The 27,995-nt window shown below is 37.4% G+C and overlaps 2 protein-coding genes across 3 annotated transcripts in view; both read right to left on the minus strand.

Annotated features, from left to right (window-relative positions):
• LOC140941274 (ATP-binding cassette sub-family F member 3-like) overlaps positions 1-12,097 on the minus strand; it is a 12,665-nt gene extending 568 nt beyond the window's left edge. The window contains exons 1-25 of one of the 2 annotated variants that reach the window (XM_073390266.1): positions 11,985-12,097; positions 10,569-10,713; positions 9,988-10,079; positions 9,678-9,733; positions 8,766-8,866; positions 8,495-8,617; positions 8,000-8,104; positions 7,697-7,748; positions 7,459-7,568; positions 6,390-6,438; positions 5,894-5,940; positions 5,496-5,555; positions 4,901-4,957; positions 4,689-4,711; positions 4,550-4,605; positions 3,757-3,873; positions 3,219-3,302; positions 3,033-3,109; positions 2,439-2,483; positions 2,030-2,078; positions 1,833-1,913; positions 1,469-1,557; positions 1,180-1,271; positions 598-730; positions 131-218 (exon numbers count right to left, since the gene is read on the minus strand). In XM_073390266.1, coding sequence (XP_073246367.1) covers positions 131-218; positions 598-730; positions 1,180-1,271; positions 1,469-1,557; positions 1,833-1,913; positions 2,030-2,078; positions 2,439-2,483; positions 3,033-3,109; positions 3,219-3,302; positions 3,757-3,873; positions 4,550-4,605; positions 4,689-4,711; positions 4,901-4,957; positions 5,496-5,555; positions 5,894-5,940; positions 6,390-6,438; positions 7,459-7,568; positions 7,697-7,748; positions 8,000-8,104; positions 8,495-8,617; positions 8,766-8,866; positions 9,678-9,733; positions 9,988-10,079; positions 10,569-10,713; positions 11,985-12,069 — 2,016 coding nt within the window. In that variant the 5' untranslated portion in view covers positions 12,070-12,097. Of the gene's footprint in view, positions 1-130; positions 219-597; positions 731-1,179; positions 1,272-1,468; positions 1,558-1,832; positions 1,914-2,029; positions 2,079-2,438; positions 2,484-3,032; positions 3,110-3,218; positions 3,303-3,756; positions 3,874-4,549; positions 4,606-4,688; positions 4,712-4,900; positions 4,958-5,495; positions 5,556-5,893; positions 5,941-6,389; positions 6,439-7,458; positions 7,569-7,696; positions 7,749-7,999; positions 8,105-8,494; positions 8,618-8,765; positions 8,867-9,677; positions 9,734-9,987; positions 10,080-10,568; positions 10,714-11,984 lie in introns of those variants that run through there. The other variant, XM_073390257.1, reaches the window with a different exon arrangement.
• Positions 12,098-13,837: 1,740 nt separating this feature from the next.
• On the minus strand, positions 13,838-27,964 carry LOC140927776 (uncharacterized). The gene is made up of 13 exons (XM_073377492.1): positions 27,181-27,964; positions 25,537-25,656; positions 24,975-25,077; positions 24,359-24,467; positions 23,562-23,850; positions 22,774-22,905; positions 22,006-22,105; positions 21,414-21,486; positions 19,894-20,364; positions 17,941-19,456; positions 17,197-17,458; positions 16,846-16,870; positions 13,838-14,511 (listed from the first exon to the last, which is right to left on the minus strand). Exons 1-13 carry the CDS (start codon positions 27,687-27,689, stop codon positions 14,198-14,200), a joined length of 4,023 nt encoding a protein of 1,340 aa, XP_073233593.1. The 5' UTR covers positions 27,690-27,964; the 3' UTR covers positions 13,838-14,197.
• Positions 27,965-27,995: the final 31 nt, after the last annotated feature.

The following is a 27,995-nucleotide window of genomic DNA, read 5'->3' on the forward strand; positions in this document are numbered from 1 at the left end:
ACTCAATTGGTGCACCTATAATTATACAAGGTTTGTATCGATAATGGAGAAGTCTGATATCTGGGGTACACGGAGGGACGTACACGGGAGCCTCCTTGATTCATGATCCCTGTGCAATAACAATAATTACCTTATAATTGTTTAAAGCGATTCCAAGAGCTTCTATTGTCTCTACATCTAAATGATTTGTCGGTTCATCAAGGATGAGAAAATGAGGCCTAAGAAAATAAAATAACAAATATCTCAGATAAGAACCAAGAATGGGAATGCATCAAGCAAAAAATAAATAGATAATAATAGTTTTATAACAAGGAAAAAAACAATAAAACCTGTTTTAAGGTTTTTACCGCAGCAAGACTAACTCAGTCATTAGAGCGATTGACTGCAGAGCGGGAGTCACGGGTTCGAGTCCTGGGACGGGACCAACACTCAGCGTCTTACAGTAACTGAGAACTAAAGGTACTACCTTTGTCTTCAACAGAAGTCTACATATCTACCCAGTAACATTGATTTACCAAAGCAATAGCTAAATTTACAACCACGTGAACGTTCTCGTTCTATTTAGTAATTTAAGAAGTATCCCGGGAGTCAGTGTACCTTATCATACTCATCAAAGCCATAACCACTCGACTTTTCTGACCACCTGATAAACTCCTTACAGGTCTAAGAGCCAAGTCATTTATTACTCCATATCTGCCCAGCTGGCGCCGATATTCCTCCTCGTGCTGTCCTGCGGTTAAATACATATTTTTAAAAATTTCATATTGGCAAGAGAGGCAATACAATACAATACAGCATTTACCGTGCCCACACAAGGTTTCTTTGAGTTGAAACGCAATTTCAAAGACAACAACAGATCTATCTATACACTTATTTCAGGTGGACAAGGATGGGGCTGGCATTTAGAGTTCGTCTTAAATAGGTTCTGCTGTACAGAGAAAATGACCGGAAAACAGCAAGGAACAACACTACCTGTACGATTCATAGTGGTGTCTGGAAAGTTGAATGACTTACAGCTCAAGGTTTATATGGGGTGTACAAGCAATTATTGGCGTGACACTAACCCTGTTTAACCTCCTTCAGTTTACTTCTGAGACTGGATCATGGGACATTTTTTGTTTTGTAATATCATTATCAAGATGAGACGCACTGATCTGATTTACGTTTTTCCAAACGTACCTGGGAATTTTGAAGCTATTAATTCCAGTGGAGTTTGTTCTGAACCGAGCTGATCCACGTGATGTTGACTGAAATAACCAATCTTTAAATTTCTACAAAGTGATAACAAAATCCTTCGTTAGTACCACATTAAAAATTAAGGAGTTTTGTCAAAAAAGTTGTCTGGATTTCTACACGTTTCAGGTGCAAAAGAACAGCTGTGTCCCGTGGTTGAATAATTATAAACATACAAGTTTTGAAGTGCTGGAATTCATTATAAATGTACAACGCAAATTAAACCAATTGTTACCTGTGAGCAAACTTTAGACCGGACACTGGTTCCAGTTCACCCAGTAAAAGCTTTAGTAATGTTGTTTTCCCCTGACCATTTTCACCGACCTACAACGAAAGGAATGTAACTAAAGCGCCACCAACGTAACTTAATATATGTAAAACAATCTTGCCCGTGTCAGGAAAATATAACTATAACCGGGGTTTCGCCCATTACTGTGAGTTAACAGGTGTGATCGAATAATAAAATTAAAAGAAAAACCAACGAGACTTCACTGAAAGACACAAATGTTAAATTTTCGGCAATGTACAGTGTACAGTTGATAAGGTTCAAGCGTAAACTATAACTCTCGCAATTTATTGTAAGAAGATTGTTATCTTACCAAAGCAATTCTAGAGTCTTGATTTGCAGACAGACTAACTTTATTGAGAACAACTTTTCCTTTTTCATAGTGGAAGGTAACCTGTCCGAAGGAAATAAAGTGTTTACTTTACGTGACAAATTGATTTTTACCTTACAGACCTTCTAAAAAGTTGTCAAAAGATAAAATTTAAAAAATAAGGGTAGTTATCTTTATACCTCATCGAGTTGTAAAACTGGTGGAGATAGCTTGTCACATTCAGGAAACCTATAACACAAAACAAAAAACGAGAGACATTAATAAACTCGCCAACTGATCAATCTCTAATATCTTGTACCTAAAGGAGAAATGAATACAACAGCTAATTCAGTTGTATTCTGAAATTGGTGCATTATTGAGGTCAGATGTGAGGAAAGGATCAATTTTATGGTTCATTTTTTAATGAGAAAAAGCTGTAAAATTAAATTTTAATATATCATAATTTAAGACTTTTTGCTAGTGCTAGGTTTACTAAGCTTGTCATTTCAATGAAACAAGCAAACAGGTAAGCAAGTAATCAACAACCAATTAACAATCACACAATCAAATCAATACAAATAAATAAACAAACAAACAAACTAGACTTACTTAAGTACGACAGGTGGATCAACTACAACAGGCTGAAGATCAGGCCTAAAACAAAAAACAACAACAACAACAACTAAAGACCTTGCAAATCTTAGGTATAACATAGAAACAAAATAATTGCATGAGAAGTCCTAAGTTCTTCATTTAAAAGATATTGCATTGCTTCTTGTTGCTAACGACTTACATTCAATAAGGGTTCAAGTATGTGTTTGCCTTTTTGACTCATAACCATGCCTTCAGACAAACTAGGGCTCAAAGGGGCTCGAAGAATCTTGAATTCCAGCTTGTCCTTTGGGCAAGCAGCTCTCGCATTTCACTTGACCGGGGCAACTTCTTGCTCATCTTAGTTAATAATTTTGTTCAAAGATGAGTTGGGCAAGTGGAATTTTAAAGTTACTTAGTACCCATCAAGAAAATCTACTTGTTCTGGACGACTGGACAGTACATACTTTTCAAGCCCTGGTTGTTACTGTTCAAGGTAAGGCAAGGCAAGGCAAGGCAAGGGAAAATGCGCCTTAAGAAAATCAAAGGCATAATAAATTTCCCCATTATCAGGTTATTATAATTTTTTGTAGTACATGCATATCAACCTACAGTTTCTCCAGTGCCTTAAGTCTGCTTTGTGCAAGAGAAGCTCGTTTTGCATTATATCTCCATCTATCAACAAAGGCCTGAAATAGTACAGTTGAGAAAAAAAATTAAGTAACTGGTGTTAACAATCACAACCTTACCACACAGTGTAACAAGTGATAACTTGAAAGGTGTTGATAGGGGACGAACCTGTAAATGTTGTCTGTGCATTTGCTGTGCCTCATATTCACGCTGTTGATTGGTTAGCTTTTCTGTCATGGTTTTGACAAAATTCTGAAAACAAAAATTACAACCACTAGTGTTGGACATATCACACAGAACAAAATCAAGCAGTTTTAATATCATCCATGTGCATACACTGTAACATGTAGGTTTGCCAGATTAAACTCCTTGAATTGAACAGTTTGGAAACACACGTGATCTTGGGTTCTGACCTAAGTTGTCTATAAAGATGGAACACCACTACTTGGCCTTATTCCTATTCATTGATAATGGTGTTATGATGTTGCCGAAAGTCGGAACATTATTATGTTAGTTCTTACAAGTTTATGTTTCTCCAAATCATTATTAATTATTGATAAAATTTATGACAGTTATCTTGAAGACTCAGTAGTGGTAGGAACCACTGTATGTACTGTTCATCAGCTTTCTTCACTCAACTAAGCACATGTTTGTTAGGATTCAATCATCCACAAAAACCATAAATTATGCTCATTAGAAATCATACCTCATAGTTTCCTCTGTATGATTCTAGTCTCTGTGAGTGCATGTGAATTATATCAGTGGCAACTGCATCAAGAAATGTGCGGTCATGGGACACAACAAGCAGAGTGCATGGCCAATTCTGCCAACAAAAAAATGTTAATGATTTTAATCTTGAAAGACTGAACAATAACTCAATTGAAAAGTACAAAATTTCCATTTGACAATAAATTTTCAATTTACAATAAAGATTGAAAAACATCATTGAAGCTCAACTCAGCACTCACAGGATTATTACAGAGCTTAAGCACAGGCATTTTTGAGTGATTGACAAGAAGTGAGTTCTTTTCCTTTGTTATATGCCTTGATGCTACCAATTTGTATTCACTAAGTTTCTGTTTGCATCAATGACTTCTCAACAGGGTCAAGAGAAGAAGTGCTTTACAGGCGTTGAACTAAGTTGTGGGATCATGAACATTTATACATCTCTCTGAATTCATTAAAACATGGCCACTAGGTTTTTGCCTAGTGCTGGGCACAGCCCAGCTCCAGGAGACCAGTGCAGTCTCCAAAAATTTATTTATTTACAAACTTCCCCAAGAGGCCTAGAAACTTCACAGAGTAAAGCTCCAGTATGAGGTCCAGAAATTGAGGGCCTTGCTGTTTTGGGCAGCACAGGAAGATAGCCTAGGGACAGCCCTAACAGTGCATGAGTGGTCTAGAGACTCAGTGAAACCATGTTTACCAGTACATGAAATAATTCAGTAAGACATGTATTAACATTTTTTATTTATGAACTCAACACACATTTAACTCACCAGTAAATACTTCTCCAACCATAATACAGCTTTAAGATCCAACATATTTGTAGGTTCTATATGATGAAAAATTGTACATTAGCATTGTTAAGCAAATCAAATTTAATAAAACCAATGGCAGAAAAACAAGATTTCTTACCATCAAGAAGAAGCAAATCTGGTCTGCAAGTAAAAATAAGGTTTAGAATAAAAAATATTAGAATACTCATAGTATATGATGTCCAAATAACATCTGAATAAAAAAATAATTAAATTTTTAAGGAATCCTACCACACTGCATACATGACTATAGTAAATGATATGATGTATAGTAAATGATGTATTTAATTTGTGAGTGTAAAAGTCTCTTACCGACTAAACAAAGTTCTCGCAAGGGCAAGTCTCATTCGCCATCCACCTGAGAGTTCTCTGCAAGTAACACCAAGGAAAAAAGGAAATAACCGTAAATCCTCTATTAACCCCCCCCCCCACTCAAATAAGTCCCTCCCTCTAACAAGCCCCCCTCCCCTCCCCTAATTATTCTTCACTTATAATTGATAGACTATATAAATCAATCATGACAGTAAAACTTTGTGTGGACTGATTTTATTTACCAACTGGAAGTTCAGATTTGATTCTGATCCTTGGCTGTATGACCTCCAACCTTCTTGTACTTGAGCTTTTCTGCTCTGCATTCTAGTTCTTTATGGACAAATGATACGATTGTCTCTTCTAAATGAAACAAGCCGCCCTCTCAAATAACCCCCCTGTCTCTAGAAAGGGGGGGCTTAATAGAGGATTTAAATAAATCAATGGGATACTGGTAAGGAATTAAACTTTGGACAAGTAAATTATAACCAGCATCAGTCTTTCTTTGACTAGTTTGACCACAGTTAATTGCCTTCCATTATGTAACTTGTACGCGTACAATGTTGCAATGTGTAAAGAAGTTAAAATTATTGTGCACCTTGTTTGCTGATGCTGCATTTTTGTTGAGAATCCCAGTCCAGCCAATATCATAGAGGCTCTGAAATGATAAAATTGTAATATCTATTTGTCTAATGATTACTATCATCTAGTTATTTAACTTTTAACTACAGGAGGGGTTTTGTCATTAAAGAGGTTATTAATTACCCTTATAGTTTTCAGAAGTCAGAAATCCCCACTAGACTTTAGATTCTATATATGCCATCATCCTCTCCCTTAAAATATATGTTGAAATCACAAGGGAAACCTATCACATGCAGAAATGCAGAAAGAAACAATGGGTAAAAATGTTTTTCAATAAATGGGCAAGTGTTTGCAGCAATGACTTCTCAATCAGGTTCAAGGGTAGTACATGTAGTGATAACCCATACTATCAACCTTGCTGGGGCTTTATCTGCTTCAATTTCTTCCATTCTTGCATACACCTCCAAAGAAAACAATCACAAAATATTAGTGATTATTGTTACCACTTTCCAAGTCAAATTAAAAAAGTTTTATAAATATGGCAAGTTTAAGTTTTTGATAATTTTGGCAAGCAGGCAGTAAGACAATTCAAAACTACCATAACCAAGGGTAGAAATTTCTATCCTTCTTTATGAGCTTTCATTGCTTTCCACTTAAGATTATGGTGTCTCTGCAGATAAATTACCCTGCCCAGTCAGAAGAGAGCTTTGTCCTTCCTTTTCAAATTTGTGTGCCTTCTTCCCATTAAGGAAATCTCAACTAATAGTATTTGCATATTCAAGTAACAAGTGAAGAATAATTTTCTCAAATCCAAGGGAAAGACCAGTATTTGTCATTTCACTGGGAAACATTGTGTTTTACCAGTTCTTGGGGTTTAATTAATGGTCAGGTTGTTCAATGTATTTCATACCTGTGCCAATTTGTTGCTGGCATCATCAGCAGTAGAATCTGCTTTTGAGCTAAAAAAAAAAAGTGTAACCAAATTTAACTCCAGAACCACTGCTAACACCAGGAGAAGAAAGTCCTCTAGAAGCAAAACATTGAGAGTTTTCCCAGCCATCTGAAAGCCATCATAACCACATGTGTATTCTCAGCATTAGCTGGGAAGTACATGTATAATCACTGTGTACCCTGACTGAGGTACAGCTGTAGGCTGTCATCTGGTGCCAGGTTAGGGTTATAGATAATGATTGTGACTCATTTCTTAACAATTGTAACAGCCATTTAACTCCTTTTACATATACAGCGTTAATCAGAATTTAAGTGGAGACAAATCACGTCATTTAAATACGTCATAACTTCTTCATTAGCTAAAACTTGCAATATATTGTCTGCCACTATAATCATTCATATATCCTAGGGAGAGACCAAGTGGTAAACAGCAATAGCAAACCAGATTTTTTCCAGTCATTTCCACCACCCTTTGAACATCCTTTGAATTCCTTAGAATTAAAGATGAAATAAATCACAATCATCATCTAAATACAAAATATCAACTTTAAAATGTAATGCTTCCAACATATGATTGACCTGAGTACATAGAACATACTAGGGGACCTTGCAAGACCAAATGGTAAATGTAATAAGAGTTGGTTCTCAGGGGCCACCTCAGCCTTATGTGTATGTCTGTTTAATACTAGGCACTAGCTTCACATCTTAGTATTTCAGTAATGTGTAAGCAGGCTCCTTCAGTTGAACACAGACTAATATAATTATACCCATAGACCTAGTCCCACTAGAATCACTGCTTTATAGTGGAGCCCCATAGCTACGAAAATTTGGTTATATCTTTCCATCCAAGAAATTTTGGTAATCACATGACCTTACTAATGCCCACACAAGCTTGGCCTTTAGTCTTGGCTAAATTTCTACATCATTTCAAGCATGTTCTTTTTCTAATGGGATTGCTACCTACATAGGGAAAATAACACTGCTTATAACATGTATGAGTACAATAAGTACAAAATCCAGAGATATACCTTCCATGTCCTGTAAGTGCAAGAAGTTTCTTTTCTTCTTCTAACAGCTTTTTTCTCTCTGTATCACATTCTAAAACACTCTGAAGAACTTGTGTCTCATCCCCTCGTACCTAAATGTTGTAAGTACAATAAAGGTAAATATGAATAGTGTTAAAAATAAACCCCTTGGACCTTAAAAAATTACCAGAATTATCCTAAATTTGACAGAATCAAAATTAATGTCAAATACATGACTTACCTCCTGTTCAACACACAAAATAGAAATATGTGATGGAACAAATAATTCACGCCTGCAGGAAAAAATATTAACCTTTTAAACGACCTGTTCATTGTGTATGGAGTTGTAGAGAGAGCAACACACTTTTTTAAAGAATGCTTTTACAAATGACACAAGGCTTTAAACACATGTCTGTGGAAATCAGAACTCCTGCAGATCTTTTTTGTCAAAAGACTGCCTTTTAGGGCTACTGATTCCTCTTTCAAACCAATAAAAACACTGATTTTTTTAACAAGAGACACTTCACGTCACTCTTATAATTACCTGGAAAGCATTTTGATCAGTGTTGTCTTTCCAATTCCATTTCTTCCAACCAGACCATATCTCCTACCAAAGATGAGGGACATTTCTGCTTCTTTTAATAAAACCCTGAAAAAGAATTCACAGAATGAATGTCTGAAAGTTACAGGTACAGTAGTTAAAACCCACAGTATTAAAATTCAAAAACTATTCAATTTGTTGTTTTTAGCACATATTTTGCTCATAGAAAGGACAAGCTGAAGATTAAGTTCTTTTTTTTAGCCCTGCTTATTGTATAAGTCGACTCCCTCGTACTAACGCGGACACCCAGAGTTGGTCCCTGCCTTTCTTTACTCCCTTTATTTGACTCTCTATAAGATGGACGTCTCTTTAAGATGGACATGTAGTGCCTGTCCCAAGGGTCTCTATCTTCAAGAGAGTTGACTGTACATTGTAATTTCTAGGTTCAAAACATTCCCTTAAGTGACAACACAGTTTCATGAAGCAGAAAACCATTACCTATCTGCATAAGAGAGGTCAAAGTTCTCTATCCTGACATCACGGCTTTTGTTGGAACCACTTTGTTCTAGTTTATTTTCTCTTTTGTTGGAACTCTGGCAGGCTGATGCATTGTCTATTTGCCTGTTATAAGACATGACACATTAATATTTTTACTTCACGGGTAGTTGGCATAATAATATTACTGAGTGTATTGAATATCAATGTCTCAGTAGCCTTAGCTACTACTGCCAATAGCTAAAATAAAAACTTATAAATTCCATCATCACACCTTCCTCTGATTTCATTTGGAGTTTGGTCTTCCTGTGCTCTTTTGTCTTGTTTTGCTTTTATTTTAGCTTCAGCCTTCTGCAACTTTTTCTGATCAACAACCTGAAACAAGCAATGCCAATACTTCACTTCACATGATCATGAGGGTCAGAGGAAAATGAGAAATATCTCTTGCCCTTTGGGCAGTGTTACATCATTGAAAGAAATTACTGGCCATGGATACGGGAGCATAATCTCATGGATAAGAATAATAAACAGAGCGGTTTCAATACGCACTGACGACCGATAAAACATGTAGGCTTCTTTGCTCAGAGAGGTATATAGCTACTTTTTTCCCAAAAGAAGAAGCAACTAGTGTCAACATCGTAAATGGATTGATAAAATCTGACGGAAACGTCATTATGTGTTTTCACAAAGGTTAGCTATTATATAAACGCTGTAGTTCAGTCAATTTTTTATACTTGTAATTCTTTATAAGTTTACGCAGAATTTGTTCACATGCAAAATGACATTTTGGTTACCATCATTTGTTTATTGCTTGTAGGAGTTGATTGTGTGGCTGATTTTCTTGAAGGTATTCAGTTGTACTCAATCTGGTCCCCAGCATGCTGAGAATCACATGTTACAGCTTTCCAATTTCAAAATTTTTCAGGGAAGCATGCTTCCAGACCCCCATAGAAAAGGGGGACTAACACAGGGGCTCCTTGTTGATAAAGTCAATTGTTATATTTCAAACCTGCTGGTTAATTATTTTTATTGAAACCCCCCAAATAGAATAAACTAGAGACGTCACTTGGAAATTAAAACAGTACTCTTTACTAGATGACCAAGTGCAACATTTTTTGACTTCTTAAAATGGTATATATACATGTATGACAGGAGTACTTTATACTACCATAAAGATAAAGCTTACTGTGTTGCACTCTTTTTTCACTATCCAAATGCTGTGCGTGTCTTCATCAGGGTTCACTACAATTTACAGGTAGATATAAAAATACAATAGTGAAAGGTGAAAGAATATGGCAGTAGTTGACAAAAAAAATGTTGTTTAGATTTTGTGAGTTAGATTAAATAATTGCTGTAATATAGTGGTTAATACACATTATTGACAGGGAGAAAAGTTCAGTGATTATGTGAATGAGAGCACAATAACCTTAACCTGGAAACTACACAGTTTGTGATACGGTTAAGGTATTTATTCTCAATTTTAATGATTACCTTACCTAGTAAGTTTTCTGCAAGCTCTCCCATATTGACAGGAGCCTCTAGTAATTTATGAGTTCCCTGACCTGCTGCTGTTCCATCGCAGCCGTCTCTAATAAGAGAAATTGAAATACAATAACATGCAGTGATAATGGTCAATGTATTTCCCTCCATGCTCATTGACAAGTTGGGAATGGCAGAATAATCAACTTACAGCAAGTTTCTCATGGAAAACTATTTTGTTCAAACTCAAACAATGTGTTATTTTATTGATTGGTTATAAGAGTGCAACCCTCCTAGTTAAAGTTTTTGCTTGGTCGCCATTTGGCACCCAACTCTTTTGGTCTAGGGAGACTTTTTTACAAATCAAGTCCCCAGCTCCCAAATTATTAGGCGCCACATGTACAGTGGCCAAAATGGTTGTAACTTGGAGGGTTGGACTGAGACTTTATTCAAAGTGGTCGGTACTCTAAGTAACAGCTAGAACTAGTTTTAGGGTACATCACTAAAACTACAAAGCAAAATTCAAACTCCCACACCCTTTTGCAAATTTGAAAAATTAAAAGCACGATGTTATGATGACTGTTAACAAAACACTTACCCTTTTAAGGCACCCATAAGTTGATTACAAAGGTCAATAATTTTGTCATCTCCTTCATCACCAGCAACTTCTGCCAAAATGCTTCCAACTGCATCGTATATCTCTTCACCACTCTCAAAATCCTCAGATCCACTTTCAAGAACATCTGCAATATCATTATTGATAGCGTAACTGGATAAAACAATACTGGAATACAAAACACTCAAACTGAATCCCACCATTATTACTGTCAAACTCAGAAAACTGTGAACACCTTAAAAATTTCAGGAATGTTGATTGTGTACTGGCCAATCACAATAAAGTTCGGGCTATGCAAGCAAACCTCAAAACCACAAATCAATTACCGTTACTGCTTGCGGTTTAGTTATCTCGCGCCTTATTGGCTTATTTCTCGCAATACAATAACATTCCATAAATATTTCAGGTGTTCACGGTTTTGTGAGTTTCAAGGTAAAGTACATTGGAAATCTGCCCATATGGACACCACAGAGACAAGTGGGATTGAAAGTGCCTTTATTATATACATTGTATGTGTTGATATTAAGAAACCTCTCAGAATCAGCAACAGAAGTGCATTTGTTTTATCGATTCCAATACTGAAGTATGCAATGTAAACTCTACAGAATTAAATTAAATGCGTCAGTGGTAAAGTAGACTCTGAATATGACTACTGCATAGGTTGTCGAAATGTCAAAACACACTTCCAAATTCAAACTTGATCTGGAAAGCATGCACATGTTTAAACGAGTTCTTAAGAACTCCAAAGTGTTTTGTGGGTAAACAAATTACAAGTACATTACCCATTCCACTTTGTTGGTTGTTAATATTAATTATTGTTTTGATTCACACTGCCTGATCAAATAACCAAGAATCTCTGTAACTGTTGTCACTATGACCTTCTTTTCCCAGAGAACTTATTCGCCAGCCTCTGATTCAGTATCACCGAACCTATATCTTCTGATATTATGGCATGCAATGAATACAAGTCGATTTGAAACATTTCTTTTTCTTTAAGTAAATCACGTACCATTTATAGTTTTCGAAGCATTTTAACAAGATACCAGAAAAATGAATGTAAACACAAGATGACTGAGAGGGATCGAAGACGCAAGAGAAATCGAAATGGATAAATTAGTCCAAAGTCAGAGAATAGATATTCTTTTCGGGACAAGCTTGTTATACATGTACGTCATACATAAATGAACGCACCGGCAGGGTTATATTTACAGACAGTGGGTCAAATTATATTGCTTCAATAAATGGATTGGGTTATATCATGATTATCAAAGCGCGATCATCAGAAACAAGGCAGAGTAAATTACTGAGTCAGAGTACACTGGGATACTACAATGGAAACAAAAAATTGCCTTTGACAACAACAAGGCTTCATAGAAACATGTTAATTTAAGCATTTACCTGTTACATACTGGAAAAGATCGCCATCTATCGACGGAAATCTGTCTAGAAGAATTTGCCGGCAATTTTCAAGACCAGCCGCCATGTTGTTTCACCATCAAGTGAATCTGCTATGATACTGCGGTCTTCACTAAACCGGAAACGGAAGTTCAATCACCCGTCACCCGTCACCCAACCGGCACCCAACCTGCCTGTCACCAAAATGACTACAAAAAATGCCATAACATACCATAATGCTATTTGTTTATAACCCCAAAATGCTGCATAAGCATTGTCATCAGTTTCTCTTGGGATTTATAGAGAACGTATGCAATATTTTTGGGGTGACAAACAAAGAGCATTAGGGTATGTCATGGTATTTTCTGTAGTGGTCAATTCCCAGTGTTTTTCAAGATTTTGCCGGCTTTAGCAGAATCTTGAAAATTCAACATTTTTTCTGGCAAAATTATAGCTTGAGGCAAAATTTTGAATTTCAAGATAATTCAAAATTTCGACGACAAAATCATGAATTTTCAAGATTTTGCAGCTCAGTGTAGCTTTAGTAACCCGCCACCGTAACTCAACACCATGTTAGCCCCACTGCATTAGGAATAAAATCACTCATCTGTACAGTTATTTCCGTGTTTAAAAACATAGTCTTGACTTTCCCATACAAACTTCTAATACGGCTAGTCTTGTTCAATGTCTTGAGTCACTGCAGCAGGTACAAAAAATTTATGACGTCATTAGTGCAAAGCGAGAGTGGAGAGTGGCGCGAAACGGAGAGGCGAGGAAAAAACGCAGAAAAAAGGAGAGGGTAGGTTCCTTCGCCCTCTTTCCCAACCCAGCTCAGTTTGTCCCCACTACGTGAATGCCTTAACAGCTTAAAGAAATGCCGTCTCCAGTTAGCTTCTCGTCGAGTAAATCACAAATAAGGACGATGCGTAGATATCACTTAACGGCGTATAATGGCAAAATCACAGCGGCATTCCAGCGACGAGCGCTGGATCATTAAAAACGCACACTAATATTAAATGACCCTTACGTCTAGAGGACCTTAAGGACAAGAAAATTAGAGTATATTTTCCGACATTTCGATTTGCAAAACAGACCTTCTACAGGGGCTCAAGAAAAGAAGCATGCTTGGTTTTTTTACAGTATTGCAAACCGAAATATTTAGTAAAGTTAACACACTTCACCCACCAATTGAGATGATGTCAACGATGTCGGACCCTAACAGGCTGAGATCAAGCCCAAATATAATCTCGTACCCAGATCTCACTCTGTTTTACACTGAAAAGTGAGGCCGTGGGAGATCTGGGTACGAGATTAGCCCAAATAAACAGCCCACATGCACTCTCTCTATAAGGTCGCGCTAAATTTTTACTTACAAAGCGCGAAACGAAAGTGGAGCCTGACCTCATGTGCAAAGTCTTACTCCGCTCACCATTCTGAGCGAGGTGAAAGCGCTGAGGACGAGGTATGCCATGAGCTCCTGGTATACATACTAGAGAGGCCACAAAATATATAACTGTCGCGGCCGATCACCGCGATTGAGGGGCCTTTATCAGTCTTGAATTCTTTATGCAATACTGGGAATAACACACACTGCCTGTGGGGACGGGGATGCGGGGAAGTGTTATGGTTGGCGTGGGGGCCAATCCCAATACCCGCGGGTAAATTGCTATCTACGGCAATTGCCTTCTAAATTTATTGGGGAATCAGGAGACGACACGACGAACTAGTCATGAACTTGCAAGGTTATGTAAAAGTTGGCAACGTTAATCCACAGGTAGTAAACTTTTAAATCACTTTTATCTGTATAGGTTCAGTGCAGGTATTTGAGATTTTAGTTACGTCTCTAGACCAGTTTTTAAATCTTGAATGTACAATTTCGTTTCTTTCCGCTTTTATTGTACCTACTTTTTATACATAGTTAATAATGACTATTTCACATATTTATATATTATCTTCGAGAAGCCCCCTTTCAGGAAAGAAAGATAAGGCATGTAAATGTCACGACTATTTATAAGTTAGACTGAATACAGAATACATGGAGCTAACAAGACAAATGTCTGGTCTGACATTCAGCATTCAAATCTAAGTAGCATGTCATGACCCCAAAATCCCACTGAAAACGACTTGTCTGTGTACACCTGTTGTTGAAATCTACCATTACATAGTAAGAAGTCCCAATTTGCGCAGAGGAGACGCTAATATCTTACTGTTATATACTAAACACTACTTTCAAGAGGGACTTGCGATTGCAGGCCGCAATACTTTGCACAGAGTTCTTCTGCCTGCAGGTCTTCATGAATTAAGGCCATTCCTAATGCAGCATACGTGGCATCTGATGCCTGAGACTTTTTCCATCGATCCAACAAGGTGTAGCATTTGTCATAAAGGGTCTTTTGATCATGATCAATATGTTCGACCTCCTTAGCACCCAACAAAATGCGGCACAGACTCTTCCACTGTGAACCCACGTCGTGCGCGAGATACAATAAGTCATCAAGTGACACAACACCAGGTTTAAAACGAAGGTCGTCTGCAAGGTACAATGTAACCACAAAGGTATTTGAAAATTGTATTAAAAAGAGTTGCCGGCATGTAAGTGCAAGAGTGATTTAGACTTCTGATGTAGAAATATTGATTCTTGTACTAAATTGAAAATTGGACGACAAGTTTAGCCGTATCTACAGTGAATATTAGATACTCATAAAAATAAGGATTACTTCCTTCAGATTTTCTTTATGAATGATTTTAAAGTGTACTTAACGTGGCCCGACCCAGTATTTTTGTTTTATTGTAAAATCCATTATAACACATGTATTACACATAGACTAAACTTTATTATGATATTATTTTTTGGGCGATCGGAATGAACATCACGTGACAATTACGTCAGCATAGTTTTAGCTTTAAATCGAATTTCTGTCCTTATCGGCATTTTCTTTGGAAGTGCTTATTGCTACCTATACTTTGGGTGCTTGTCTTCTGTGCCAAGTTTCACAAAAATCTGTGAGGGGAATTTCGACATATCTTGGAATTTCTACAAAAACGGTTCAAATTATGGATAAAATGAAGGCTGGACTTAATGGAGGCAAATTTGCTACCTTTCGGAGGCTTCCGAAAAGTTTTTATCACTTCTTCATTTTGCAAATGACCTTTGCACACTCTACAACCGGCTAAACGCAAGTAGACTTGCGCGACTTCGAAAAAAATATGAAAACATGTGAATCAGTAAAATGCAATGCTGAGCTCTTTTAGCAATGTCTAAGGCTACTTTCACAAAAACAGCGATTCAACCAAAATTTGTCGATAGATTTTCTTTAAAAAATTTCAGTGCAGCAATTGATCATTGTACTATAAAATCCTCGAATTTCGTGCCCATTGAAAACTTTTTAAGTTGTCTAACGCAGGCGCAAAATTGGGTAGATATTGAAGCGATGTCATAGATCTGGCTATTTTTTTTTCTCTGGGATTTCCTATTGTCTCGAGTTTAGCATAACATCAAATACCCATGCAGCACATTAACATCTTGCATACGTATCATCACAGGGGTCCATCTAATGTGAAGTCAGGCTCCATTTTCGTTTTGCTCCAAGTAGGTAAAAATTTAGCGCGACCACATAGACAGAATGCATGTGGGCTGTTTTTTATTTGGTCTTGATCTCAGGTTAGGGTTCGACATCGTCAACATCATCACAATTGGTGGGTGAAGTGTGTTTCCCAAATATTTCGGTTTGCAATTACCAACAAAAATTCGAAAATTCGAAATTCCTCTCATAGATTTTTGTGGAACTTGGCACGTCAGGAGACAAACACCCAAAGTATAGGTAGCGTAAAGCATTTCCAAAGAAAATGCCGATAAGGGCAGAAATTCGATTTAGAGCTAAAACTATTCTGACGTCATTGTCACGTGATATTTATTCCAATCGCCCAAAAAATAATATCATAATAAAGTTTAGTCTATGTGTAATACATGTGTTATAATGGGTTTTACAATAGAGATCAATTTGTTTAAGTATAAGAAATTCAAAGATGGAAGGTGTACCTATAAAAATACTAGGTCGAGCCACCTTAAGGTGGCTGAACACAGTTTTGGCAGTTTGTGAGTATATGTCATTTGCCAAATCATGGCAAGAGAAACGTTGCAGCTCATATACTGAAACTTGGCAAGTGAAAAATATACTGATGAAAGATTTTGATTGACTGGTAAAATGTGACGTTTTCGTAGTTTCCATGGCAACATGAACAATTGAATACAACCTTAAAATTTCACTTCTGCTCAGTTTACATAAAATTCGCTCATTAGATTTTCCTATAAACTTGCACACAGCTTACTATAATTAATCATTACCATTTGAAACTTATTTGACCAAATTTTAACAGACAGGTTTTTCGATAATCAATGATATAATTGTACTGTAATTTTAAAATGTGTCACAAATTTGTCTGTTCAACTTCCATTTTAAAGTTCTCATTCTTTAAAATACGATAAAAGTAACAATTCTGCCAAATATCACAAAATTTTAATGAGTAGATTTTGAGAAATCGTCGTCTGTGTACCATCGCTTTTTTCGCCGCCATGTTTGTTTGTCTAATTTAAAACACGCGCCGTCACGCGAGTTACCGCTGACCGGCCGCAAAACTGTGTTCAGCCACCTTAAATTGATGTTGTAAAATACGATCTATCGGGGTAACAATCAGGCGGAAGTCAATGCATTAGGGGCGAACATATTTTTATGGTATAGGGACTGAACGAGAGACACCATTAACTAGCCTCCCTCCCACGCGAACATTCTCAGGGCTTCGTCGCGCAGGGGAGGAACTTGTGACGAAGCTCGAAGTGACGTCTGCGTAGGAAGGTAATATTTACCTGCAAAATGATTTCGACGAAAAAGCTGTGGAAAAAAATGAAACGGTATAAGATGATTGACGATCAATTATTAATTTTGCGACGGTAATACATAGGACATTACAGGTTACAGCAACAGGATAGAAAGGACCCAGTAGTTCAGTATGCGAAATTATTTCAGCAAAATCAACAAGACTTTCTGTTTAAGGTAAATAACTTAGCCTGCCATGCAAAAGAGCTGCTGAAACACTGGTACTTATTGTTTACAACACTTGAATCAGTCCCACAGACTGTGTTCCTTTTCTTCAACTGTGCAGAGTGACTGTAAAGATTCAGTACCTTGCAAGAAAACTGTAGAGCATAAGTATGTACCTTTAGCCAAGGCTTAAGCTTGTCTTCATCTAGTAGAGTTTTAACCTTCATAGTCTGATCACACCTCAATGGCCAATCAGGGCCTAATGGAATAAAGTGGGCACAATCGGGATGTGGACAGGAAGGAGTATGGTGCCAGGAACAGCCATCATCTCCTTCACTTTCACCCAAACACAGATCACAGCGCGCACACAGCTTCCATGTAATGGAGTACAGCCAATGACACCGCAGATGAAGAGAATCTAGGATACCTTCAATACATCTGCAACAGGATATCAAAAGAAAAGAAATAAAGGGTGATCCTGAAAACAGATTTTAACCTTCATTGAGTGACTCTCAATGAGACTGACGCCTTGATTAAATGAGAGTGGTACGACATCTGATAGGTCTCTACCCCTTGGCTTTCTTTTGTTTAAACGATTACGGTCTGAAAAGTGATCTTGGATCGCTCTGATTCAACACGAGAGCTGAACCGAGTGACTTCTTAGAATAAACCATTCAAAGTAGCTATTTTTATTCTAAAGCGAAAAAAAAAAAACTTGATGAAAATGTGTGGGAAACATGAAGAGCATAGCACGAGACATGGTTTTCTTCAAGACCATGCCGTTACGGAAATTCTGCATCGCAATCAAAGATGGTACCCAGAAAAACGAAAAAAGGGCCGATTTTGCCATTTCCGTTTACAAGCTTGCAGGACACAGGCGTAGTATTTTAAAAGCCATTCATGTAACATAAATACCCAACCTGTAAACTTGTTGGCAGATGGCAGTCATCTCTGTTTCCTCTTCTTTGCTACCTTCTCGCATAACATGGACCATTACCACACCTTTGAAGAAAGCAAACGTCAAACCGTAGTCTTTTTTCTTCCCAATAAAAAACCTCGCTGTGTTTGCAGACATTTTGGGAGGCCTTGCAGAGTGCTCCTTTGAAGCCCAATCGGAAAACAACATAACGAATCTGGAGAATAATCCATACGGAATATATCCAGTGTTGAAAGTGATGAAAACTGGTGCAATCATATATTGGTCAATTAATCCCAAAATTTCGTTTTCTGGCGTAGCCGGCAGCATTGATGGTACAAGGTAGACCACCTCCCCATTTTGGACCTCAAGTCGGCAAACAAGGCTTGCTTTCTCCATGACAGAAAGAAGTGATTCTTTGGAGAGGTTGAGATCAGATTCTTGGCAGGCAAAGTTGACAAGCTCCTCTGACAAGATGCCTTTTTTAGCAAGAGTTTGGCGGCATTGCCGGATATTCATCGGTTCTTTCTTCCCAGAAACAACGTTCATAATTTGACAGAATAGATGAACTAACCACTGTGGATCCAGGAAAACCAAGCTGTTGGACTCATCAGTTTCGTTGAAGTAAAGAATAGCACCACAATCGCACAAAAAATGCAACAGCTCGTCACTGTCTTCATGCACTCGAAAACGACACACTCTCTTGGCCACTTCTTTAAACTCTTGTAGAGTGATATACTTAAATCCTTTTCCAGCTAGGCGATGGAGTACCTTCTCCACACAAAGCCACTGAAGAGGAATTTCCCTGTTTGTATGAGGTAATGAGGAGGCCACAGAAATGATCTTTTGCCGTAATCTGAGAATAGTTGGATCCTCTTTAGCTTGTCCAGCCCGAGTGTTGTCCACAGAAAACTTGTCAACAATATGCGATGAAAATTGCTTTCCATGAAAACTGTCCAAGATGGCTTCCAAACGGTTCCAAGGATCGCCACTGACTTTGTCGGCATGTGTTCCAACTAAGATAACTGGCGGCTGGGCAGAGCTTGTAACACTTGCGACGCTGGTATCATGAAAGGAATGAACCAAGTCCATCCACCTCACCAGATGATCGAAACAAGAGTCAGTTTTGTGTTGCATATTAGTTGCTCGTGCAGGCTGACCCGTATGTTCTTTGCTGAAGAGATCCTTGGACAAGTCACACACCAGTAAATATACGGCTTCCCGTGACATGAAGATTGGATTCATGCCATGTAAAAGAGATTGACCAGAAAAGTCCCAAATCACAGGCCAAACTTCCTCTGAAGCAGAGAAGTGTTCCTGTCGGAGCATGCGCTCTACCAAATTAGCCACATTCTGCGGCAGATTGTCTGATGGGTCCTGATCGCTCGTGAGAATATCCTCTACCAAGCTGGCTATATTCCTCGGAAGAGGATCTGAAATAACTTGATCACTGGTGAAGACATCATCTTGGAGAAATGGTGAGGGCGGTCCTTCGTAATGATCTGTTCCATTCGGTATTCCTGAAACAGAGGCACCTAAAATGAGCATGGACTCAAAACTGTTTGAGCTTTACCTGACTATTTTAAGTGCAATCTCATCAATCACTTGAAAATAAAAACGATAAGATGTTTTCATTTCAATACAAAATTTTGAATTCTTGGATTAAAGAAAGAACTACAAGAGTTGACCGTTAATTATTCTAACACTTGTGCTCCAAGTAACATGTAGATTATATTATGTCACATTTTCAAAGACTTCTACTTAGACAAGGATTGCTCAAGAATATATTCATTTACCGTTTCGGGGAAAGGTCATTTCAACCTTTTTCATCACAGTTTTTGAAGAAAAAACACAAAATATGTTTCAAGGCCCTTTCGCAAAACAGAAAAAAGAAGTGCCATATTTTTCTGTTATTTCCACATGGTACGTGTTAACTGAAAAGAATGGGCTACGATACCTTTAAAACGTTTCTGGAAGTCGTGCATGTCTTCGCAATGCCCTATCCCATTGGATACAACGTTAGAGGCAGAACAATTGGCTTGACTACATGAAAAGACTTTTCTTGCAGGGTATTTGGCCTTTGCCAAATCAGAAGTAGGATAGCCATTAGGGTCCGAGAGCTGTCGAACCACAAGCTGAGCACTTCTATGATCGAAAACGCTGATGTTTTCAACCGTCTTCCGTGCACTCCAAGCTTTCAAACCATCCTTCAACAATGGTGCATCCATATCCACTCCTAGCGTACTAGCCTCATGTTTATTGAACTTTTCCCCCTTAAGGGATCTCTTTAAACTTGTTTTTCCTGCTTTACCTTCACCAATAAGCATGATTCGCACGCGTACATCACGTGTTTTACCATTCTCGAGGGCTCTTCTGTAAGCTGCTTTGGCGTTGTTTCCTCTAGCTACCACAGCTGGTGGAATGATGCCTGGGAGAGAAAGACACATTAAATTAACCACAAAAAAAAAAACCTGTAGTGATCGTCCTAGTTGTTCAAAAGGTGGAAAACACTGTCCACTGGACAAATCTCTAACCAATAGGCCAGTTGCACTAAGAGGTCACGTGACCAATACTTCCTTTAAAAGATGCGTTGAAATCTTGCTGACGCCAAAAATTGACAGAGCACATAAAAATTATCTTACACCCGAAGTTTGAGAGGAAACTCATTTAAGGGAGATATCTTATGGTACTTTGATTTTTCAACAAAGTAGTATGATTTGTATTGGCCGCCATGTTGGAGGACAAGAGTATGCCCTCCAACATGGCGGCCAAAACTACTTTTTAAACGTTTGATAGTTACGCTCAGATGTGCTATAAACGTTACCACATCATCTTTGCAACATTTCCCTTGAACTTTAAGTGCAAAATTTGTGTTCAGAAAGAGGTAATTCATAATCTTAAAAATCACATTTTGGTCACGTGACCAGCTACAAACTTACTCATTTTAAGAAAATGGTGCGGGTTTGAAAAACCAAATCACTGTTATTTTGTTTAAGATATGACCCACTAATCGTTTTTCGAAGGCAAAATCATATACTTTCATTTTCATAAAAACGATGTCACATGACCTCTTAGTGCAAATGGGTCTATTGATAAAGTAATCGGTTTCCTTAATACTTATCCGCTGGATAGCGATTTATCTGGTGGATAATACCATCCAATCGGGGCCTGAATTTACCATGGCGCAAGAAGGCTCTTTTACAGCTGCTAACAGTTGCACTGGGCTAACTGTGACCAAACCTAGAATCGCACAGTTTATCATCACGTCTCTACATGAATATAAACAAAATTCAAAAAATACTGGCTGATATGTTTTTCTCCGAACATGTAACCAAGCAACGCTGAAGTCACTAAATAGAAACTTTTCATCAGATACAAGTACGTTAAAATACTAAGCAACTTTGATGAAGAATACGGAAAACTGCTTCAAAACCAGTGTTAAAATTTGTAGAACAGCTGTACAGAGATTAAACATACATTTTGAGTCTTTGTCAATCTTTACAGGATCTGTAAGCTGTGATTTCAGACCACCACGGCACTTCCTGTACGACTGCAAATGAGATGACGTAATAAGTTAACACCCTGTAAGTTGCCGCTAAACCGTTTTAACACAACATCAAGCGTTTAAAACAAACCTTTGCAACAGAGGTGTGAAGAACAGCCTAAAGACAATAAACCGGCACATAACAGCAACGAGTTTGCTCCGTACCATTTTACATCCCTTTCACTGTATTTAGTGTCCCTCTTAAGTTCGATCACCCAAGAGTGTCAAGTTTTGACACATGTATATCGTTCTCTACGTCCTCTATCGGTCTAGACTGCGAGCAGTCTCTCGTTCTAACTTTCTTCAGATTTAGTTGAGAGGGTGCACGCACACACAAGCGTCGAGCGGCGAAACCACGAGACGGGAGAAACGAGGGCGGCGCCTCTCCTGTCTCGTGAAATCCGCATATTGGAAATAAGTTTGCGAGAATGTTTTATCAGAAGTTTACTATTTCTAACAAAAAGTGTTAACATTAGACTAGTATGCTTAGTCTACTACACTTTATATCTTTTAGTCATTGCATACCTCAACCAAATCAGACAAGCTATTAAATTGATGCTCATTTCCAATTGTGAAATGATTTTTCTTGAACTTGACCAAATACCGCACTGGATTGCCTTTCCACCTGTTAAATTAAAACAACAGACTATTACCAAACAGCTTGTTAAAAACAACAGCCACACCTATCTAGACAAGGCGTAGTCCTTCGTTTTCATATGGGACAATAGAGCAAGGGAAATATGCAAGCAGGAGTGAAAATCGCCACTGCGAGGAAGGTGAAGCACAGATGAAGGAACATCACCTGCCTACTGGGTAGTGCCCTGAAAAAATGGTCAACATTTCCTGACGCCACCACTGGTTTCCCTGCGGAATGATGTCTGAGAAATGACTGCAGAAATTCCATACTGATGACGCGTCACTAAGTACATGTAGGTGTCAGGTAGTGGGTAGTGCTTCTGATTGGTCATGTCACAGGGGAAATTTGTTTCAACCAATCAGAAGCCCTACCAAGATCTGGGTAGTGATATGTCATCAAGTATGGAATTTCTCCAGTCCCTCCTCAGACAACATTTTGTGGAGAAACTAGTGTTGGTGTCACAATAATGCCGGCAGTTTTCTCAGGCTATGAGGGTGGCAGTTTCTGTGTGAGCTCTCCAATATTTTGTATCACTCTATTAAATATTCTGAGGAAATAAATTAGACTAATTGTTCTCTGTATCTGGCAGATACAGAGGGCCCTTAATTAGAAATGAAACGTGCAACTAACAATTCGCCGTACTTTTAGAGACTCACCATACATAGAGACAGTAGTTTCCAGGAGATCTGCCGCTGTCTCTGATCAGGAACATTCCATCTTTTGGTACAGTACTCATACTTTTGACCAAAGAATCTATCTTATCATGAGTTAGGTTACCAACGTACCAACTAATTAAGGAAAACAAGAAAAGACTTTTTAAGGCCTCTGTAACAAAATGAAAAAAAAAAAATTATTGTACATTGTACTCACTATCTGTCTTTTCATTGGCTAAGAGCTTAAAGTTATTTTTGGAAATCAGCGCAAACTAGAGGTTTAATAGCTAGTAATGATTTCTACGAGCAACGTCAAACTGTGTTCTGTGCAAGAGCGAGTTTATTGTTATTTCCAGAACAACATTCACCGTTATGATAATGATGATGATGATGATGTTTGTTGGGAAATCAACATGGAAATGGATTAAATGAGGTCAGGACAGTCACAAGTTCAATTTTCAGTTCCCCATTTATTACTGTTATTTCTTTGTGAATGTTCATCAGTAATGAAGTAATCAAGCAGCTAGGTATAATCAAGGGTTTGTGGTATTTAGAATCTTGTTAAGCTTGGTATCTGCCACAACAACTGACCCACATAATTCACCACTTGTACATCTCCCAAAAGGCACCTTGTTTGCCCCCAAAAATTTTGCACAAGCATTGTTTTAAATTTCTCTTGGGGTGCCTGTAATACCGAGTAGAAATGAAAAACAAAGGTTCTGCAAAATTTTGGGAGGCAAAAATGGTGTATTATAAGAGATTACACAGTTAAGCAAGTGAAATAAACGTACTCTTCATCCCAAGGATGAACCTGAACATAAATTGTAGAGTTTTCCATGACATGGTAGTCACTGAGATGAAAACTATCCATAACCAGAGGTTTGTCATTTAGTCGTAACAACTGACAGTCTGCAGGCTCACCACTCTTTTCTTCTATCTGCGCTTTAAGAGACTGCACTTGATTTAAGGTGCTTGTGAGCAGGGAAAATGTCTTGGACCCAATCACCACATTGATATGAATTTCAGTTGATGCTGTAGTGTGAAGTCGAGGTCTTACCAATGAGCTACCTGTAGTTAATCCTGTGGAGATGAAAGAGGTCAGGATCTTGTTAATATATAAGTCAATGTTCCTGAAGATATTACATTATGAATTATTAAGGTACCAGTAGGTATCAAGGTTGAAGAATACTCCAATTTAATGGTTACCTGCCTGATTGAATCTTTTCCGATCATTGGGAAAGATCACTTTTAAATAACCATATTCCCGGCATTTAGTTTCAGAGTTGTTGTAATATCATCATATTGCTTCTCATGCAGATGCAAGTCGCTGAGGAGTACTTCATAGTTATTGCAATACATCAGCAAGAGAAGCTCCAGATGGAAAGAAATGATTATGAATTTCAATGCCAATAAACCTGCACCCGTAAATCCATCATATCTCATTGTTCATGTTTTATACTTTTCAAGTGAATCAGGTGTATATAGGTTTTCACATGTAAAGAAAAATAATTATTAACATTAACATGTAATACCTAGACGTTTTTTTATTACACAGTTAAGAGACTCTTTCTAACTGCACAAGCAGTACCTTCTCCTCCTGTCCATTCAGAGAGCTCAGACCTTGTCACAGGCTCTTTCAGTTTGCCTTTAATGGGTAGCCCTTCTTTGCTCATGTAAAACTGCAAAGATGTAAAATAAATACAAGATTATTTAGTGAGGGTGGAATACAGAAATGATCATTACCAGTTACCAGGTTAGTTAATTAAATAATGGCCCTCCAGGCATAAAAAAAAAGAAAAAAGAAAGAAATATTCACATGGGGACACTTGCATGTAATGTTGTCTTCGTAAAGAAGTACTTCAAAGTAACAAAATAGATCCAGTGCAAATCAGAAATACATGCACCTCATAACAAAATTAATATTAATTAATTATTAAATGGACTGTTACAACCTTATGAATATAAGGATGGAGGATATCAGCTACCTCGTTCTCTAGATCACCAAAGGCAAAAATTTCTGGCTTTCTAAAGTCTCCTCACCACGCACTATTTTGATCCTTTAATATTACAGTACATATATTTTATGTAACTTTTTTTGTTCAACTTAAACTTGTCTAAGATTACAGTGTATCTTGTGTTGTAGATATAACTGACATGATGGTATAAATAAATGAATAAATAACTTAGTATACAAATTTTCACACCTGGATCATTTCAGCAATGGTGTAAAAGAAATCATGTTCATTGATTGCAAACATCATATTCTTGTGACAGGATACTTTGAAATGCTTGACTTGACCAGCATCACTATATTTAAGACAAGTAAATGATATCTGCTGTTTATATAAAACTAGGCTAACTGCATAAATGTCCTTAGATTTAAAGATAGACTGAAATGTACTGCCCCAACTCATCTAACTAACAATCACCAATCTAACTAACAAATACAGGTATTTTTATTCTGGCAAATCACCTTATTTATATGTAATGGCAGGTATACATGGCATGTACCACCTTACTTGCATATAACATTACTTGAATGTACATTTATATTTCATATTACTCTGGGAGCCATAGAGCCCTTAGTGACTTCTGATTATCTGCTAAAATCTCCTTCCAATATTCTTTATATTATAGTCCAGAAATCTGAACTAATGGAAGAACTTGACTTAACACCAGGAGCCACTTAAGTCCTCTTCAGTGCTCTTCTAAACTGAAGTAGTTTAGAACGTAAAGCACAAGTGACAAAACATATGACCAACATACCGTACAAATAGGACATAATCACCAGGAAAAGAGACACTCTCTTTAACAAGAAACTGTCCCTCAGAAGCTGAAGACATAATTTCCTCAGCTTGGTCACGCCCTATTTTTCCATGGAACCAACTGTAAATAGAACAGAAAGGATATTACAGACAACAGAATTTTATGTTTGAAAGTGCATTAAGCTATTAAAATTGAATATAATATTTAAATATCAGGTAGTTTGAAAAGCACTAAGAGAAATTAGTGGAGGTAATGCTATATATATTTATTCTTGTAAATTAGTAATAATCGCAGACTACCTAGTGCATTTGAGGTTAGAGTTTGTTTTGGTTGGAAAGGCTTGCTTCTGACATATAAAAATTATGAGTTTTACCATGAGGATAGTAATAGGGAGTTTGATATACCACAATGGTGACGGCCATGAAAATGGCACTTAAAAAGTGAATTTGAGTTCTTTCAATCTCCATTGCGATTACTCCAACTCATTTATTTATTGTCAAATGCGAACCAACTCTTTTTGACCCGAATTCCTAAGAACCATATTCAAGTTCAGAAAGAGAAAGAAAATTTAGCGTTTACTTGTTTACGTCATCCATAAAACGTGGTATTAGGCATTTCCCGTTGTAGTCATGGAGTGATGAAAAAGAAATATACAAAAAAGTGTAATGCAAGTGCAGAGTTGCTGTTTTGCCTATTCAACCTTGTTGCTTTTTTGACTTTCTCGCTGTCGTTGCCGTTGTGGCATCTTAAAGTCCCTATTCATTCAAGATCATAAAACAGTAAAATTAACACTTACTCTTACTAATACAAGGTGTTCAGATGGAAAATAAAACAAAAGCTAAGACCTTTTTACCTAGTAAGTAACAGCTTTTTGCCATGTTTGGAGTAGGGTGACACAAAGGCTTTCATTGAAGGACAAAAAGGTCACTGCTTTGTAGCAAAAGAGGTCCAAGATTATGAACTATGTATCAAACTTAAATACAGCCCTAGTGGTCAATTTATTATCAGTAGGCTTGTACAAGGTAAATGTTGTGGTTCAATTTTATCTTTGGTTTAAATTTTATTTTCTTTTGTTGAGGATGGTAATGTGTGATGAGTTTGAAACAAAAGAGAGTAAAATTTAAAGCAAGGATAAAATTGAGCCACAACACATACGCCTTGGTTCAGCTCCATAAAATTCATATGTTGATTTCTTCCATTCCTTCCGGAAGAGAGTACTTATGATAATGAATTTAAAACAAAGGAAAAATAAAATTTTTATCCAAGGATCAAATCAAACCAGAACATACTCTGTACATGTGTGCTATTTAACTAGATTTATTAAAGAAACATCAACGATAACTCTGGTAATTTCTGAGTCATAAAAAACTGAACCTTTGTTTTTAAAAGTGAAAGTACGTGAGTGAATTTTTTATTCTCAGCGAGAATTCTCCTTTGGAACTCGGAAATCAAGGTCTGTTATAAAACCAGTAAATATGAGTGCAAAGACTGAAACGATTAATAAGTAGTTTCTCAAAAACCATTAGTCACCCACGAAGTTAATGGTAAAATTAAAGTGCACTTTCGTCATTTGCACAGCACATGTTTGAAGCCAAGTAGCTTGTCACGTTCTCCTCTATGTCATAACGCAAACAACCAACTCACCTCTCACTCCACGGATGAATCTGCACGTACAAAACAGAACCACTGATCACACCGTAATCCTCTAAAGTATTGAATAATTCTCCGAGTGGCCTATTTATACGGTTTGAAAGTTCAACAATGCGTAAAAATAAACTATCTGCGCGTAGATCCAGTATGATCGACAACTGCTGTTTCAAATCGTTTATAGTTGCCGCTTTTCCCCCTTCAGGAGTGACGAGCAAAACTCGCCCAGTTTCAGTCACTATGTTGATGTAATAGGAAGAAGACGAATTGCCCCTTTTGTACGACAAATATATCACTGCTTTCTTCTTCAACAAGTCTCCAAAATATATGCTACTGTCGTCTTTCCATTCAACAGTTGCTCTATTCTGTAAAACATGAAGAGTTTGAAGGCATGGCGAGAGGCCAGTCTCTTTCGAGATCTTTTTCTTGAGAGTTTCCACTGTATCTAATAAAGTTCCATTCACGGGAATTCTCTTTGCGTTCAATATATCCACACACACCTGCATAGCGAAGCTCAAGCGACGTGAATCAGCATAAATCGAAAATTAAATGAATAAAATCACAAACTAAATCGCTCAGCTCGCAGGTTGTTGACTGCAATCGATACCTCAGATGTGTACTTGACTTTCCTCTCTTGCTGACTGACTAAGAACAAAGAAAGAAATGAGTAACAAGGAAATCAAACACTTTTGTATTCGATATCAACGTTCAGCTGTAGATACATGTATCAGTGCATTCCTTACGTGTATGACTCTACGCTTTTTTATATACCATACTCCATGTTGTTGCATGTGACGTCACGCATAATCAAG

The sequence above is a fragment of the Porites lutea genome, chromosome 1, assembly GCF_958299795.1.
Source record: "Porites lutea chromosome 1, jaPorLute2.1, whole genome shotgun sequence".
Lineage (NCBI taxonomy): Eukaryota > Metazoa > Cnidaria > Anthozoa > Scleractinia > Poritidae > Porites > Porites lutea.

Excerpts from the sequence above, each read along its gene's own strand:
- LOC140927776 (XM_073377492.1), bottom strand. The coding sequence starts at position 27,689 with ATGCAGGTGTGTGTGGATATATTGAACGCAAAGAGAATTCCCGTGAAT. Across the intron at positions 23,851-24,358 it reads TGAATGGACAGGAGGAGAAG|GATTAACTACAGGTAGCTCA; the intron begins GTACTGCTTGTG and ends TCATCTCCACAG. Across the intron at positions 17,459-17,940 it reads ATCTGCCAACAAGTTTACAG|ATGTATTGAAGGTATCCTAG; the intron begins GTTGGGTATTTA and ends ATCCTGTTGCAG.